Source organism: Oryza glaberrima, chromosome 10 (genome assembly GCF_000147395.1).
Source record: "Oryza glaberrima chromosome 10, OglaRS2, whole genome shotgun sequence".
Taxonomy (NCBI): Eukaryota; Viridiplantae; Streptophyta; class Magnoliopsida; order Poales; family Poaceae; genus Oryza; species Oryza glaberrima.
Window position 1 is genome coordinate 17,216,639 of NC_068335.1, and position 14,885 is coordinate 17,231,523.

Sequence of the window (14,885 nt, forward strand, 5' to 3'; positions counted from 1 at the left end):
TGGCCACCACCACCACGGCCCCCCTCCATCTGTGGAGTTTAGATCGTCATCATGGCCGCTCCCCTCATGCCGCAGCCGTGAAGGGACCTCGTCCCTTCCGCCGCCGACGCCAATGGACACCACCGCCCCACGCGGCGGCACCGGGCGGTGGTGTTAGGGTGGTGTTTTCAACTGAAGCATTGACCCATGAAAAAGGGTCACACATCGACCCAAGAAAAAATTCACGTTGAAAACACCATCCTAGCTCCTTTTATTTCAACTGAAGCCTACTGTAAAAACTACCAAATCATCCTATCCTATCCACTCAATTTTGGCACCAATATCAAATCACAAAAAATCACAATCGACTTTGATATAAATAATTCAATAAAATATAAAAGGTAAGGTGATATATATAAAACTAAAGCACAAATCATAAAATTTTCCTCATTGAAATCCGGATAGGGTACAAAATTGTGATTGATTTCATGTAAATAAGATGTTCAGATTGTAGTTAAAATAAATCTTAGGTGGCAATGCCAAAATTTTGGTAACAAGATTTCTTATCTATTTATAAAAATTTGGTAAGAAACTAAATAGATGCATATCAATCCCAATTTCTTAAAAAAAAGAAAGGCTAAAAGTAATAATAAATTTACCGATCTGCCCTTGCTTGCGGCTTTTACCCTTCCGCGAACCGCGGCGGTGAGAGAGGAAGACGTGGTGGAGTGAGAACTGAGAAGGCGGGGGAGAAGAGCAGCGCCGCCGCCGCCGCCGAGCTCTCCGGCGACGCCAAGTCGAATCGGAGCCCGACGCGGCGGATGAAGCGCCGGCCCGCCATAGACTCCCACAACGAGCAGCCGCCGCCGCCGAAGAGCTTAAAGGTTCGCGATCCTCCAAACCCCCTCCCTCCCTCCCGGCTTCGCATCGCTCGCTGGCCTTCGTTAGGTTGTACGCGCGCGCGCGCGCGTGGTTGGTTTGGTTGGTTCTTCGTCGGAATGCGAGTGGAGGAGTGGGTTAGCGAGGTCGGCTCCGATGGGCGCGCGGGAGGGCCCGTCCGTAGTTTCTGGCTACTGGCTAGGGCTCCGATGAGGCGAGGAGTGAAAGGCGCGGGTGTGTGTACGGTGAATTTTGGATGATCCGTGCGAACCTGGTGGTGTGGTTTCTGTGCTGAAGTATTGATGATTCTTACTACTACTATCTCACATTTGGGTTAAATTTGGGTGTTTCTTTAGTCATTTAGTGCCGGTAGTAATCCAAATCCGCTAGGGTAGTTGGAAATGGAGGTTATTGGAAAGCGTTTGAACAAATATTCGTGTAGTATGAACAAATCATCTTGTGGTCCATTGCCTTCGACCATGGGGATCAGGGCAAATGTGATTCGGTTGTTCAGGAACTTCAGATGCTACAAGTGGGTGGCGGGCTGGATGTTTCGCGGCGCAGAATAGTTATATGTGAGTTTTAGGACTCCTATATTCAATATCTAATGTTGGAGGTTTGGTTCTTGGTATCCTTAAGTTAATAGCCAATGTGGTCCTTGTCCCTTTGCACACTTGTCCACTTTGGTCACTTTATAATACTATACTAGGGCCTTGTTTAGTTCCAAACTTTTTCTTCAAACTTCCAACTTTTCCATCACATCAAAACTTTCCTACACACATAAACTTCCAACTTTTCCATCACATCGTTTCAATTTCAACCAAACTTCCAATTTTAGCGTAAACTAAACACACCCTAGTACTTCCTATGTGCCATCAGCTGATTAGCATTACTGTAACATTGCAATACTTCCTGGGGCACACCTGGGATCATAATTACATTGATTGCTGGGATATCAAGAAGTAAAGTAGCGAATCAAAGTCCCTTTCTTGGTAAATCTGTATATACTAATGCCCCCTTTGATTCAAATCCATTTGATTGCTGCCTGGTATGATGTTCTCTTCCATTGTAAACTATGTGCAATTCCAACGAGAGAATAGCTGGGTTATATTTCTAGCAGCTTAATGAGTCAGTAAATCCAATATTTGTGCAGATCTATGTGAAGATGATGAAGACGTTCACCCTCAATGTGAATAGTACTGATACAGTCGATCAGATCAAATCCAAACTCAGTGCTATTGAGGGGATTGACAAGAGCAAGCAAGAGATGTTCTTTGCTGGGATGCACTTGAAGAATGAGGATAAGCTTGCTGATTATAACATCATGACCAACTCTTCTGTTGACCTCTATGTCACTGATGCTATTCAAATATCTGTAAGGATTCCCTCTGTTGGAAAGACCACCAAGCTCAATATGAGGAAATCGAATAGTATTGCTGACATCAAGGCGGAGATTGAACAGGAGGAAGGAATTCTTATGAACGAACAAATCCTGATGTATGCCGGTCAACAGCTTGAGGACAACCACTTGTTAAGTCAGTGCGATTTGAGGAATGATCAGACATTTCATGTTTTGGTTTGCCCAAATGACAAGCTTCATGTCTTTATCAATGTTAGAGGAGAGAAAACTATAGGCCTTGAAGCTAAACGCTGGTACACCATTGCTGATGTCAAGTTGATGATTGAGAATTTGGAGGGCTTGCCTGCATGCAGCCAGATACTCACACGGATGCAATCTGGTGTTGGTGTGGCGCTCACAGATGGTCGGATGCTACAGGATCAGCATGTCAAAAACAACGATACTCTCTTGCTGCAGCAGAATGTTCAGTTCTTCGTCAAGTCATGGGAGGGTAAGACCTTAACTATGGTTTTGAAAACGTCCGACACGGGTAAGCAAATCAAGGATAGAATTGCAGAGAAGTTGCGGATCAAAGAAAGTCTGTACTATCTCTGTCACAAGGGACGTGTTCTGTTAACTGAGGATACTCTTCTGGATCATGAGGTCGAGAGTAACTCCACAGTTTACATCCGCCTTCGGAATTCAGCGGTGGTGAAACCAAATGCAAAGAAGCGCTAGGTAGCTACTTCTATGAACTATCAACTTCCTTAAGGCAAGAGACAAAACATAGTTGCTTAGACGTTAGACCCTCGTATGGTTAGTTTTTGGTGTTACTAATCCTAGTTCTCTAGCAGTGAACTGGAGGTTTCAGGTTCCTGACTTGTGATGCGTATCTATTAGTAATACTTTTGCTGTAAAAACTTTTGCTTGAACTGAAGGGGAGACACAGAAAGAACTGTGCTGCTTGGCTAAGTTTATTTCCATCTTGATCTACTGTTTTGTGAAACAGGTCCTAAGCTGGAGTGATGAACTATGATGCTAGGTTAACATGTGTCAAACTTGTGATTATTTCACATGGCATAGGGACAGTACTGTCCATGACTGAAAATGTGTATTGTCAGCCTCCATAGCTATTTACCAAACCTGTCCACTGCAAATTAAGCTAATCTTGATGACCAATGATGAACATCAAAAGGGCCATATCCCTTAATTATTCAGGTGATCCAATGGCTCAACATGTCTTCACCAGCACACCGAACCTCAATTTTGTATTTTGTCCTTTTTGTTGAAACTGCACAATTCCTGATGTGATTTGGTCAAAAGTTGCATACTTAATTGGTAAGCCAAACATGTGCGGCCATCGTGCAGAAACTCGGTGCTGGTCTAAAGGGAGGATCCAAGTACGCTCCATGATGGAGAGAGGCAAGGGTAGGACCGGTTAAGAAGATAGAAATGGAGTTTTGGCTTGATGTCCTTGAACTTCTTAATTTTTTCATGATTCATCCTGAACTTGTTTTTTTCATGCCCTTGTACTTCTAATATTTGTTAGGATATTTTATAGCATTCCTCTTTGAAGTTTGAACCCATAAATCTTGTCTTTATTGGTTTTCTAAGCTTGTTTTGCATGATATTGTTACGGTACTCGGGTTAAATTTAGGTTTCCCCCTTAAAATTTTCATGAACTTCTTTATTTCTCAAGGAAAGTTGCAAGAAAGCATAATAATTTGTTGTGAAGTATTAACGATTCAAAAGCCAAGACTAGAAAATAGAGTACAGTTTAAAAACTAAAATTAACTTTCAAATTAAGGTTTAAAATTCAAGTTTTGGTTATGACAGATAAGCCACCAAATGATAAGATCATGAGAGATGTAAATCAAAGTGGTACCTAAAATTGAAGGGAAAAAAAGTAAGAGCATAGCCATCATTAGACAACAAACTACCAGCGAAATTTCAACCAATTGACAGACCGCATTTGGTACAGCGTCAATTTCATCCCACTCACTTTGTTTCATATTATAAATCATTTGACTTTTTTCATATTCAAAATTTTTTCAAGTTTGATCAAGTTTATAGAAAAAATATAGTATTATTTTCAACCAAAACAAACATATTATCAAAAATATATGTAAATTTAGATCTAATGAAACTAATTTGCTATTTTAGATGTTTTTAGATAGATGCTATTTTAGATGTTGCTAAATTTTTCTATAAATTTAATCAAACTTAACAAATTTTAACTAAAAAATAAAATCAAACGACCTATAATATAAAACGGATAGAGTACCTTCCATTCTTTTATAACAAGCTAAGAACAGAACCAAAATATCCCAAGGTGAAAAGAGCAAACGTCGCCTTCAATAAACCAAACCAACAAAAAATCGACACTAAAACTGCCCCAAGCCCCAACCACAGGGGCAAAACCGTAAATTTATCACATCCTGGTTTGCTCTGTGCGCCCATCCATCCTCCCTCGTCTCTTACTACCTTCCACGCTTCCATCCCACGTCTTCTCCACTTTTCTTCCATCCATCCATCCATCCATTTGATTCAAGAACCCCAATCCAAACCCCCCTCAACTCGCCCCAAAATCCCCAACTCCCGAAGAAATCGCCGAGAAATATCTCTCATTTTGCCGCCGGATCGAGCCCGATTCCCTGCACCGAGAGAGAGGTGAGGCGATCCGGATCTATCTGATCTCCTCGTTCGTCGCCATTGTTGCAAGTGAAGTGAAGTGGGAGCAGGGATCATCCATGGCGGGGGTGGGGGTGGAGGAGGAGGAGGCGTTCGAGCACACGCTGCTGGTGGTGCGGGAGGTGTCGGTGTACAAGATCCCGCCGCGGACGACGAGCGGCGGGTACAAGTGCGGCGAGTGGCTGCAGTCCGACAGGATCTGGTCGGGGCGGCTCCGCGTGGTGTCGTGCGGCGACCGCTGCGAGATCCGCCTCGAGGACCCGGCCTCCGGCGACCTCTTCGCCGCCTGCTTCGTCCTTCCGGGCCAGCGCGAGGCCGCCGTCGAGACCGTGCTCGACTCCTCCCGATACTTCGTGCTCCGGATCGAGGATGGCAGGGGGAAGCACGCCTTCGTCGGGCTCGGGTTCGGCGAGCGGAACGAGGCGTTCGACTTCAACGTCGCGCTGTCGGATCACGAGAAGTACGTCAAGAGGGAGCACGAGAAGGAGGCGGCCGACGGCGGCGCCGGCGGCGGCGAGGAGAACGACGACGGGCAGATTGACATCCACCCGGCGGTCAATCGCCGGCTCAAGGTGAAAATAATGGACTAGTTTTTTATTTTTTATTTTTAAGAATATAGTCTGATTGATCATGCAGCGAAGTCTAGTGCTCATTTTGTGATTGTGGTTAAGAGTTCAGAAAATGGGTTAGAAATGTTGTCCTGTTTAGGTTGGTTAAATTAAATACATTCATTTAGTAAGTGTTAGTGTGTATTTAGGTTGACCCAAAAGAAGAGAAATGCATCATGAGTGTTGTGTTTAGCATGCCGTTTGGCAAATAGGATATGTCATTTGCTATCGAGTTAGTAAGTAGAGGACTCCAATCAAAGGTTACGCATCAAGATTTCTAAGAAGTGAAAGCCGAACATAGGTTCAGAATATATTGAATTATGTAGCCCAATGTACTCTTAATATTTAGTGGATCAGATCAGATATCTAGGCAAGGATAAACCGATAAACGTCCAATCAAATAACCAAAAAAATTGGGAAGTTAATTTTTTGACTTGGCACATTGGTTACTTATATTATGTTCTGAATGCCATGATCACAGTAGTAACTTTTACTATGTTACGAATCGCACGGTCACACTAAGGAAATAAGTGAACACTCATCTGGTGGTGATTAGTAATTTGCATCTGGGACGCCTGTGTGAACAAAAGGTGACTTCATGTGATTTCACTGAACTTTTAGTTAGTCCATATTGTTGCATTTGGTTAGTGCTCAAGATTCAACATGCAAGTGATTGACTGATTGTTGTTTTCCATTTTGTAGTTTTTGCTATGCACTAAGAAATTTTGGATGAGTACAATGTGATGTGCACCATATCTTGATATCAAGGCCCAGTACTGTTTGAGAGTTTACGTAGAAATATGATATGACTAGATGTTTATAATGGTGCTAAATTCCCCCCCCCCCCCCCCTTCCCAATGTTATGTTAAAATTGTGTGAGAACTTCTTATAGTTCATCTTCAAGAGACTAAATTGTAAACAAGGGAGTATTTTTTACTTGCTTGGAGAAATTGGAATAGTTACTGCTGTTAAAATTGACCTTTTAATGGTGTTCTTGGTGTTTTAGGAAGGTGAAACCATCAGGATAAATGTAAAAAATAAGCCATCAACTGGAAGTGGTATGCTTTCATCAGCTGGTTTATCTGGAGGGGCCAGTGCAAAACCCAAGGCAAGCATGCTCCTTGCGCCGCCACCGGGTTCAGCTGGGAAGCTTCGATCTCCTCTTCCACCTCCACCAAATGACCCTGCTGCCGCAAGGATGAATTCTGGCTCTAATGCTGGAATCAGGGCTCCAAAAGAACCCGCCAAGAGAAATAGCGACGCCTTTTCAGATCTTTCTGCTATGAAGGTAACAATTATATTTTGTGCATTTTATACTAAGACAGCCTTCTCATTTTTGCATTATGATGGGGATTAGAAGAAACACCTTCCCTGCTTTCCTTTTTCTGCCCAAATATAGCTGCGCAATGCTTAATTTTTTAACCTAATTTTCATTCTTAGTGATGAAGGAACCAGTTTTCAGATTCAAGTTCCAAGTAAATATTGTTGTAAATGCATTTTCTGCATTCTCTCGTCGGGTAGTAGTTGTTATAGATCCTTTATTGTCACTTGTCAATAAGACTGATAACTAGAAAAACCTAGGAGATCTGACATTTTTATTTTACTAGATTGTTCACGTGATTTGCCCAATTTTTGTAGTCTTAAACTTTGGGGACTTTGTAATCATACTTGGTTCCTTCAATACTTGGTTTCTTCAAGTTCATGTTCTAATATTTAAATCATTTGTCGTGTGCAGCAAAACCTACCGTCATCGACAGAGTCGGCGCAAACAAAAAGCACAGGTGCTGGTTGGGCAGCATTTTGACAATGAGTCTGCCATCTGCTGTTGATAACCTTTTCTCAGGAAAAGGAAAAGAAAATTGTGTAACTGAAAAAAAGAAATCCCTTGGAGGAAGCCTGTATCCGCTCGAATCACATGGTGATAATGACTTGCTAGCATCCACTTGGTACTCGAAAAAATAAAAGATTTACAGGATGATGTTGTTATTCATCGTGCGATGCCACATGGATTCCTGGAGCTTTGGAAGTCTGAAAAATATGAGTATGGCTTTCCTTGTTTGTCATATTTGTGTTGTCAGATTTTTCGCATATGAAACAAGAATCATACTGACCTCATTGTGTTGTACCCTTAAAGATTTGAGAACACTGTTATGAATGCGGCAGCTTATGTCACTGATGCCAAATTTTCTGTAAAACACGAGCACTGCATTCTTGTCTTTGTGCATTAATCAAAAGGTTTTGAGTTGTACTCCTATCTACTCCCTCACAAGTGTCCAGAATTGCTCTGACGAAAAGTTCAGTAACATAAGGCCTCGTCGTTTGATTTATACTTGTGCCTATAAGCTAAAATTTAGATTTTAGAACTTAATTTTGAATTTGAATTTATGGTTCTTTTTATCATAGTTTATTTATAATATTTGCTTGCGAAGGACAAATGATATTTGCTAATAAGCGATTTGGAAAAAGTATATAAATAAGCGAAACAATGAGTCCTGAAATCTGTGGGTTTTTTTACCATCATGGTAAAGTTGCAAGTTAATTAACCCACATACCACGTAAAATAAGATGGTAATAACGTGTGATTAATTGAGTTTTAATTATTACAAACTTGAAAAATGGATTAATATGATATTTTAGAGCAACTTTCATATAGAAAGTTTTCGCACGAAACGTATCGTGTAGCAGTTTGAAAAGTGTTCCACGAGAATCTAAAATTTCATCCAAACGAACATAGCAAGGGTGTGTTTAGTTCTTGAAAAAATTAGAAGTTTAAAGAAAGTTGGGAGTTTGGAAAAAAAAAGTTAAAAGTTTACGTATATAGAAAAATTTTTGATGTGATATAATGTGATGAAAAGTTGGGATTAGGGGGAAACTAAACACGGGCCTAAGGGGTGTGTTAGCAGTACCTATTTATTTGGCTCATAAGTGAATGCAGGGGCAGCTGAGCGAGGAAAATAATAAGAAACTGAGGGGTTCTTTTGGAATAACTCTACTCAATCTGGCTTATCCAACGGCTAGAGATCTTGGCATTTTGCAGGAAGATCCAGTTTTGGATCGCTAGATCGAAGCTGAAAAAGCTAAAAAAAAAAAAGGGTCGTTGTTTTAGGGCTTTTTTTAAGTTCGCGAAAAGAAAATTTTTAGTGTCACATCGGATATTTGACGGAATGTCGGAAGGGGTTTTCGGACACGAATGAAAAAACTAATTTCATAACTCGCCTGGAAACCACGACACGAGTCTTTTGAGCCTAATTAATCTGTCATTAGCACATATGGATTACTGTAGCACTTATGACTAATCATCTACTAATTAGGCTCAAAATATTCGTCTCACGATTTCCCCCTAATTATGCAGTTAGTTTTTATTTTTATCTATATTTAATGCTCCTGGTTTATTTCACAATTTTTTTTTCCAAAAAGTCACATTGAATCTTTGAACACATGCATGGAGCATTAAATATAAATAAAAACAAAAATTAATTGCACAGTTTGCATGAAAATCGCGAGACGAGCCTTTTGAGTTTAATTGGTCCATGATTAGCCATAAGTGCTACCGTTACCCACACGTACTAATGACAGCTTAATTAGGCTCAAAAGATTCATCTCATTGTTTCCAGACTAGTTATGAAATTAGTTTTTTCATTCATGTCTAAAAACCATTTCTAATATCCGGTCAAACATCCGATGTGACACCCAAAAATTTTCTTTTCCTCGATCTAAACACACCATTAATCTCCGACCTCCCCGATCGGTATTATCTTATTTTATTGGGGATCGGAGTTAGAAATCTTGCATTTTAGCCCTTACACTTACCTCCATTGCAGCCATTCTAAGTTTGTGCATTTTAGCTCCCCTCTAAATGTGGGGTAATTTACAACTTAGCCCCTAGGCTACCGGTGCTCTCTTTTCTCTCCGCCGCGCCGGCGAACTCGCGGCGGCTCTCCCCTTCCCCTCCGGCTCGACGGCGGGGGGCTCGCCGTCGTACCTCACCTCCAAGCCATCTCCTCCGCCTCCGGCATGCATCGACTCCGTGGCCGCATGGGCTCGCGGCCGGCCGGCGTCATCCGCACCAGAGAGGATGGCGGCGGCGGCTCCTCCTCCGTGCCCACCGGCGGCGATGGCGGCTTCTCCGGCGACGCCATCCGCGGCCGCGAGGGGGTCAGGTATACTCGGTTTCTCTGAAACTTGCTCGCAATCTCGCATTGCTGCAGTTTTGCTGGGCGGAAAGGCAATGCTGTTCCTGTCCAATTTCTAGCTGCAGTTTTATTTTGGTGTTATTGCTGAATTTTGATAAACTTAGGCATATCGAAAATTTTTTATTTTTAATTTTAAAAATACTAGCCAAATGTCCGTGCGTAGCAACGGATTATTGAAAATAGCAAAATTAGCCATTAGGTCTTTGTTGAACAAATATATTTTTGATTGGTTGAAACACAAGCTTTCATCTTAAAAAAAAATTGACATGCTTCGACTCCCCCATATCCTAATATCATGGTCCACATGTCAATTATGGTGGTGGTCAACACTATTATCTTTTAATAGTAGTATAGAAACATTTTCAAAAAATAAAGTTTAGAAGGATTTGTTTTTAAAATTAAAAATTAAAAATTAAAAAGGTTCAAAAAAATAAAAAAAAAACTTTTTTTGGTTCATGAGCTGCAATTCTGCACCGAGTTCCTGACCAATCTGTAGTGCAGAGGCCTAGTGCATGTTTCTGCGACACCATCCTGCAGTTAAATTGATGAGTATAAAAATACTCCATATATAGCTCATTGTAACAGGTTGAGCATAAAAAAAATGCAATGGCCTCTGCAGTGTCTGCACATGTGCTGCACCATGATTGATATAGTGGCAACAAACTTGGGTGTATGTTGGTTAACAATCAAGGTTCAGTACTCCGAGAAGCCTGGTTGCGTGCCTAACAGCAGAGGCCAGAAATGCAATACATTTCCATTATCGAAAAGATGGCTCCGAGAAGCATTTCATTAGCTGAAAGATAGACCTGTCCAGATTGATTTACAAGGGGAGTGACCGCTGCAAATGCATGCGTGGAGATGGTGTTCTCTTCTCAAGTGGCCACTCATTTTAGGGTACATTTTTAGCCTATGTCTATTTGTAGCATCCTCCTCTTCTCTTCCACCACCTTTTCTTGTCTACCTAAAAACACTTCAACCAAAATTCTCTTGACTGTTTCAGGAGAGAAGAAAATTTTGGATATAGTTTGTAAATAGAACTGTAGACATCATTGTATAAGGGTTATACATTTTTTGAAGCAATTGAGTTTTCTCCTCTCCTTGGTGGCAATGGATTCAGCGAGGAGTTGGTTCACCAAGCTCCAAACCAGAGAGAAATCCATTGGGAAGAAGAAAGAATTGCCTCCCAATGGCAAGGAAGGGACCGACGAGGCGCCATCGAGCGCTACCAAGCAGAGGGTTGCTGCGGCGAAGCAGTACATTGAGAAGCATTACAAGGAACAGATGAAAAATTTGCAGGACAGGAAAGAAAGGTATGGAGGATCAGCAGCATTTTCCAGCTTCCTGTTTTTATCTGTTAAAATCATGTTCCAAGCATTTGATCTGATTGTAGTGTTGCACTTTTGTTTCACACAACCTCAAGATTGCCTATGAGAAAAGCCAAATTGACCAAAACTAATAATATGATCAGTTTCCTCCTGCAAGAATAAGGGATGATGTATTCTTAGGACAGTTTATTCATCTAAATTATGTAGCTTTTTCTAACTAATGCTTACGATCTTTCTCATGCTATTGTTGATCCTGTTTTAACCATGTAAATTTGGTTTTTACAGAAGGTGTAGTCTAGAAAAGAAACTAGCAGATGCTAACGTCTCCGAGGAGGAGCAGCACAACATAGTTAAGCAATTTGAGAAGAAAGAGACAGAGTATATGCGTATGCAGAGGCACAAAATGAGTGTTGATGATTTTGATCTTTTGACAATGATAGGGAAAGGAGCATTTGGTGAGGTAAACTAAACTATTCATGCAAACATGGAAAAATCTCTTTTGTGATCCTCTTTTCTAGTTGCTGCAATATTTTTTCCTCTAGGTTAGAGTCTGCAGAGAGAAGAACACAGGAAATGTTTATGCGATGAAGAAACTTAGGAAGTCAGAAATGCTTCGTCGTGGTCAGGTATGCCTAAATCCTTTCAATAATTTTGAGTGCATATTTACATCAATTGTTTGTTCTCTGAGTTCTATGTTTTTCATTTCACAAAGGTTGAGCATGTCAAAGCTGAAAGAAATCTTCTTGCTGAAGTGGATCACCATTGCATTGTTAAGCTATACTGTTCATTCCAAGACAGTGAATACCTGTACCTCATAATGGAATACCTCCCTGGAGGCGACATGATGACATTGCTAATGAGGAAAGATACATTGACTGAGGATGAGGCCAGGTTCTATGTTGGTGAAACAGTTCTTGCAATAGAAGCAATCCACAGGCACAACTACATCCACAGGTGTGTATATTTGTAGCTTCATATCAACTTCTTCTTACCGCTGTTGAGATGTTCTGATGAACTTAGCACATGATTTTCAGAGATATCAAGCCTGATAATCTTTTATTAGATAGACATGGTCACTTAAGACTGTCAGATTTTGGATTATGCAAACCACTAGATTATTCCAACTTCCCAGACCTGAATGAGAAGGATGTTACGTCTACAAAACCACAGTCAACAAATGGTGATGGGAGACAGCAATCTATGCCCAAACGCACGCAGCAAGAACAGCTGGAGCACTGGCAAAAGAACAGAAGAACTTTGGTTAGTAGCTAGCAAATGTGCCAACAATCATTAGAAACTTCTTCAGAATTCACCTGTTATTCCTTGTGTCATTATCTATTTCTCAATGCATTCAGAATTTTCGTTTCCATGTTTTGACTGGCAGTTAATGATTTCAGGCATACTCCACTGTCGGTACACCGGACTACATTGCTCCAGAAGTTCTTCTAAAAAAGGGTTATGGAATGGAGTGTGATTGGTAAGCATCGTTTACATAAATATCTCGTGCCATGGACCTCTTGAGTTTGCAGTAAAGAAATTGAATAATTTCAACTATCTAGGTGGTCACTTGGAGCAATCATGTATGAAATGCTAGTGGGCTATCCCCCATTCTATTCTGATGAGCCTATGACAACTTGCAGAAAGGTGATATATATTTTTCAGACTTGCAGCTATGAATATATAATTTCTTGACCCTCATTTCCACTAATTCCACATTTCAGTAGTCTGTAAACACCTTTTCCATTATTTAAGAAAAAATAAATCGTGTTTGTTCCTGACATTTTTTTTAATTTATTGTGCCCATATGGGCACACAGATAGTGAATTGGCGAACACATTTGAAATTTCCTGAAGAAGCAAGGCTAACGACAGATGCAAAAGATCTTATAAGCAAACTCTTATGCAATGTTGACCAACGTCTTGGCACAAAAGGGGCCGAGGAAATAAAGGTTGTTGTGTGTTCTTTAATATAGTGTTTTACATTCCTTAAAGCAATTTTTTGCTTCCTTGTCCAAGGAAATATTAGATATGCTAATGAATTTCGTTAATAGTATTTTGCATGTATATGTTTGGTTTTAGGAGCACTCCTGGTTTAGTGGAGTAGAATGGGACAAATTATATGAAATAGAAGCAGCATATCAACCTCAAGTCACTGATGAGTTAGATACTCAGAATTTTGAGAAGTTTGAAGAGGTTAGGGGTCGTTTCTTTTGGCCTAAAGGAATTCAGTTTCAATAAGCTGGTATAAATGTTATTCCTATGGTGTGTTTTGCAGTCTTCAGACAATATTCAATGTTCAGCAAAGGCGGGACCTTGGAGAAAGGTAACTCTGTTTTTAGATAGTACATGTTCTCAAGAATTTTTTCCCAAAAGAAAAAAAAATGCTCTATTGCTAAAGTACCAAAAGTGAAGATAATCTGGAAGCAAACTCATTTTCTAACCAGTTTTGCAAAACCATACACAATTGATCAATTATTAGTCATTAGCTTTGGAAAATCCAGTATATGCAAAGAATTTCCACCTTTTAGAAGAAACATGATGACTTACCCATTGTGTCTTTTGCAGATGCTGTCTTCAAAGGATTTGAATTTTGTGGGCTACACGTACAAGAACTTCGAACTTGTGAATGATCCTGAAGCACTTGGAATGGGTACTCTACTCCCCATCTTCTCAATAAGTAACTGTGTTTCTTTCTCGATAATATCATAGTACCAGTGCAAACCTAATGACATAGAGCATGTCTCTTCCAGAACTGCATTATGTTTCTTCCATCCTATTTGGAGCTATAATTCTATACAAGGCCAACTATTTGAGGCACATGATTGAGTTGCAATATATGTTCTAGTCTTTAATACTCTTTTACTTTCTACACAGCTGAGTTGAAGAAGAAGGAGAAGGCTAAGAGACCAAGCGCCAAATCCCTCTTTGGTATTCCCTCAAGAGCCTTGGCAGTGTTGTGTTCTTCTTCAATTAGAAGGCACATTTGATTTGATATCTTCTCCTCTTTTTTTTCTTTCTGTTGATGCCATAGATTCTTCACCCGATGCAGAGGAGCAACCAGCACCAGCACCAGCTGAAAACGACGAAGGAAGTACCAGGAGTACAGAGCCTGACATGCCAAGAAGCCTGAGCGCACCGTCGACATAGAGGCTTTGCTCTGAGCCCAAACACATATGTTACCAACACGTAGCAACTGGCATTCACTTCGTCAACATAGGGGCTTTGCTCTGAATCCCTGCAATTTTTTGACGCATCACTCCATGTATGTAGAGAAAATGAAGGCGAAGCTTAGATCCAAAGAGTAATAATGCTCTAATGGATCGATGTCAATAACTGAATTCAAATGTATGTATAGCGATGTAAGAGACTAGCAACAGTGTATACTATTGCTAAGAGTGATTATATGGTCCATGATGAGGAGGCGACAGGTGGTATTGCCAATTTTTTAGTGTTAGTGCCTCAACACTAGATAGGTATCAAAAGTTACAAAAGTATACACTAAAATTAAATTTTAGAGTAAATTACATCCATGGTACACTAATTTAATTTGGTATGTGAGTATAATTTAATAGAAGAACTTGAGAAGTGAATATTACGGTGCAACAAGTTGATAGGTTGGTGCGATTTATTACATAAACTAAACAAGTGAACATACAGGTGTAAGGTGAATGCGATTTTAGGATAATAACTTAAAAAGTGGCCAAACAACTTAATTATTTTGAACATCTTTTGCTATACATATTCAGTTTTTAAGTACTAATTTTGTCGATATACTAGCAAAGATTTGTATAAGCATACTTCAATGTATTCATTCTAAGTAACTAAAAGTCACTTAAATTTTAATATCTAAAAAAATATGTATTTTGGTTGAG

At 40.3% G+C, this 14,885-nt stretch overlaps 2 protein-coding genes across 2 annotated transcripts; both read left to right on the forward strand.

The window, feature by feature from the left end:
• Positions 1-707: 707 nt before the first annotated feature.
• On the forward strand, positions 708-3,160 carry LOC127752948 (polyubiquitin 12-like). The gene is made up of 2 exons (XM_052278396.1): positions 708-863; positions 2,012-3,160. The coding sequence occupies exons 1-2, from the start codon at positions 801-803 to the stop codon at positions 2,933-2,935; spliced, it is 987 nt and encodes a 328-aa protein (XP_052134356.1). The 5' UTR covers positions 708-800; the 3' UTR covers positions 2,936-3,160.
• A 1,464-nt stretch (positions 3,161-4,624) lies between these two features.
• LOC127752453 (uncharacterized) lies at positions 4,625-14,422 on the forward strand. Its single transcript, XM_052277822.1, has 15 exons — positions 4,625-5,460; positions 6,503-6,784; positions 10,767-10,999; positions 11,300-11,474; positions 11,557-11,640; positions 11,727-11,968; positions 12,049-12,274; positions 12,412-12,491; positions 12,574-12,658; positions 12,831-12,962; positions 13,093-13,206; positions 13,289-13,336; positions 13,579-13,663; positions 13,888-13,941; positions 14,045-14,422. The coding sequence occupies exons 1-15, from the start codon at positions 4,948-4,950 to the stop codon at positions 14,158-14,160; spliced, it is 2,469 nt and encodes an 822-aa protein (XP_052133782.1). The 5' UTR covers positions 4,625-4,947; the 3' UTR covers positions 14,161-14,422.
• The last annotated feature ends 463 nt before the right edge of the window (positions 14,423-14,885 follow it).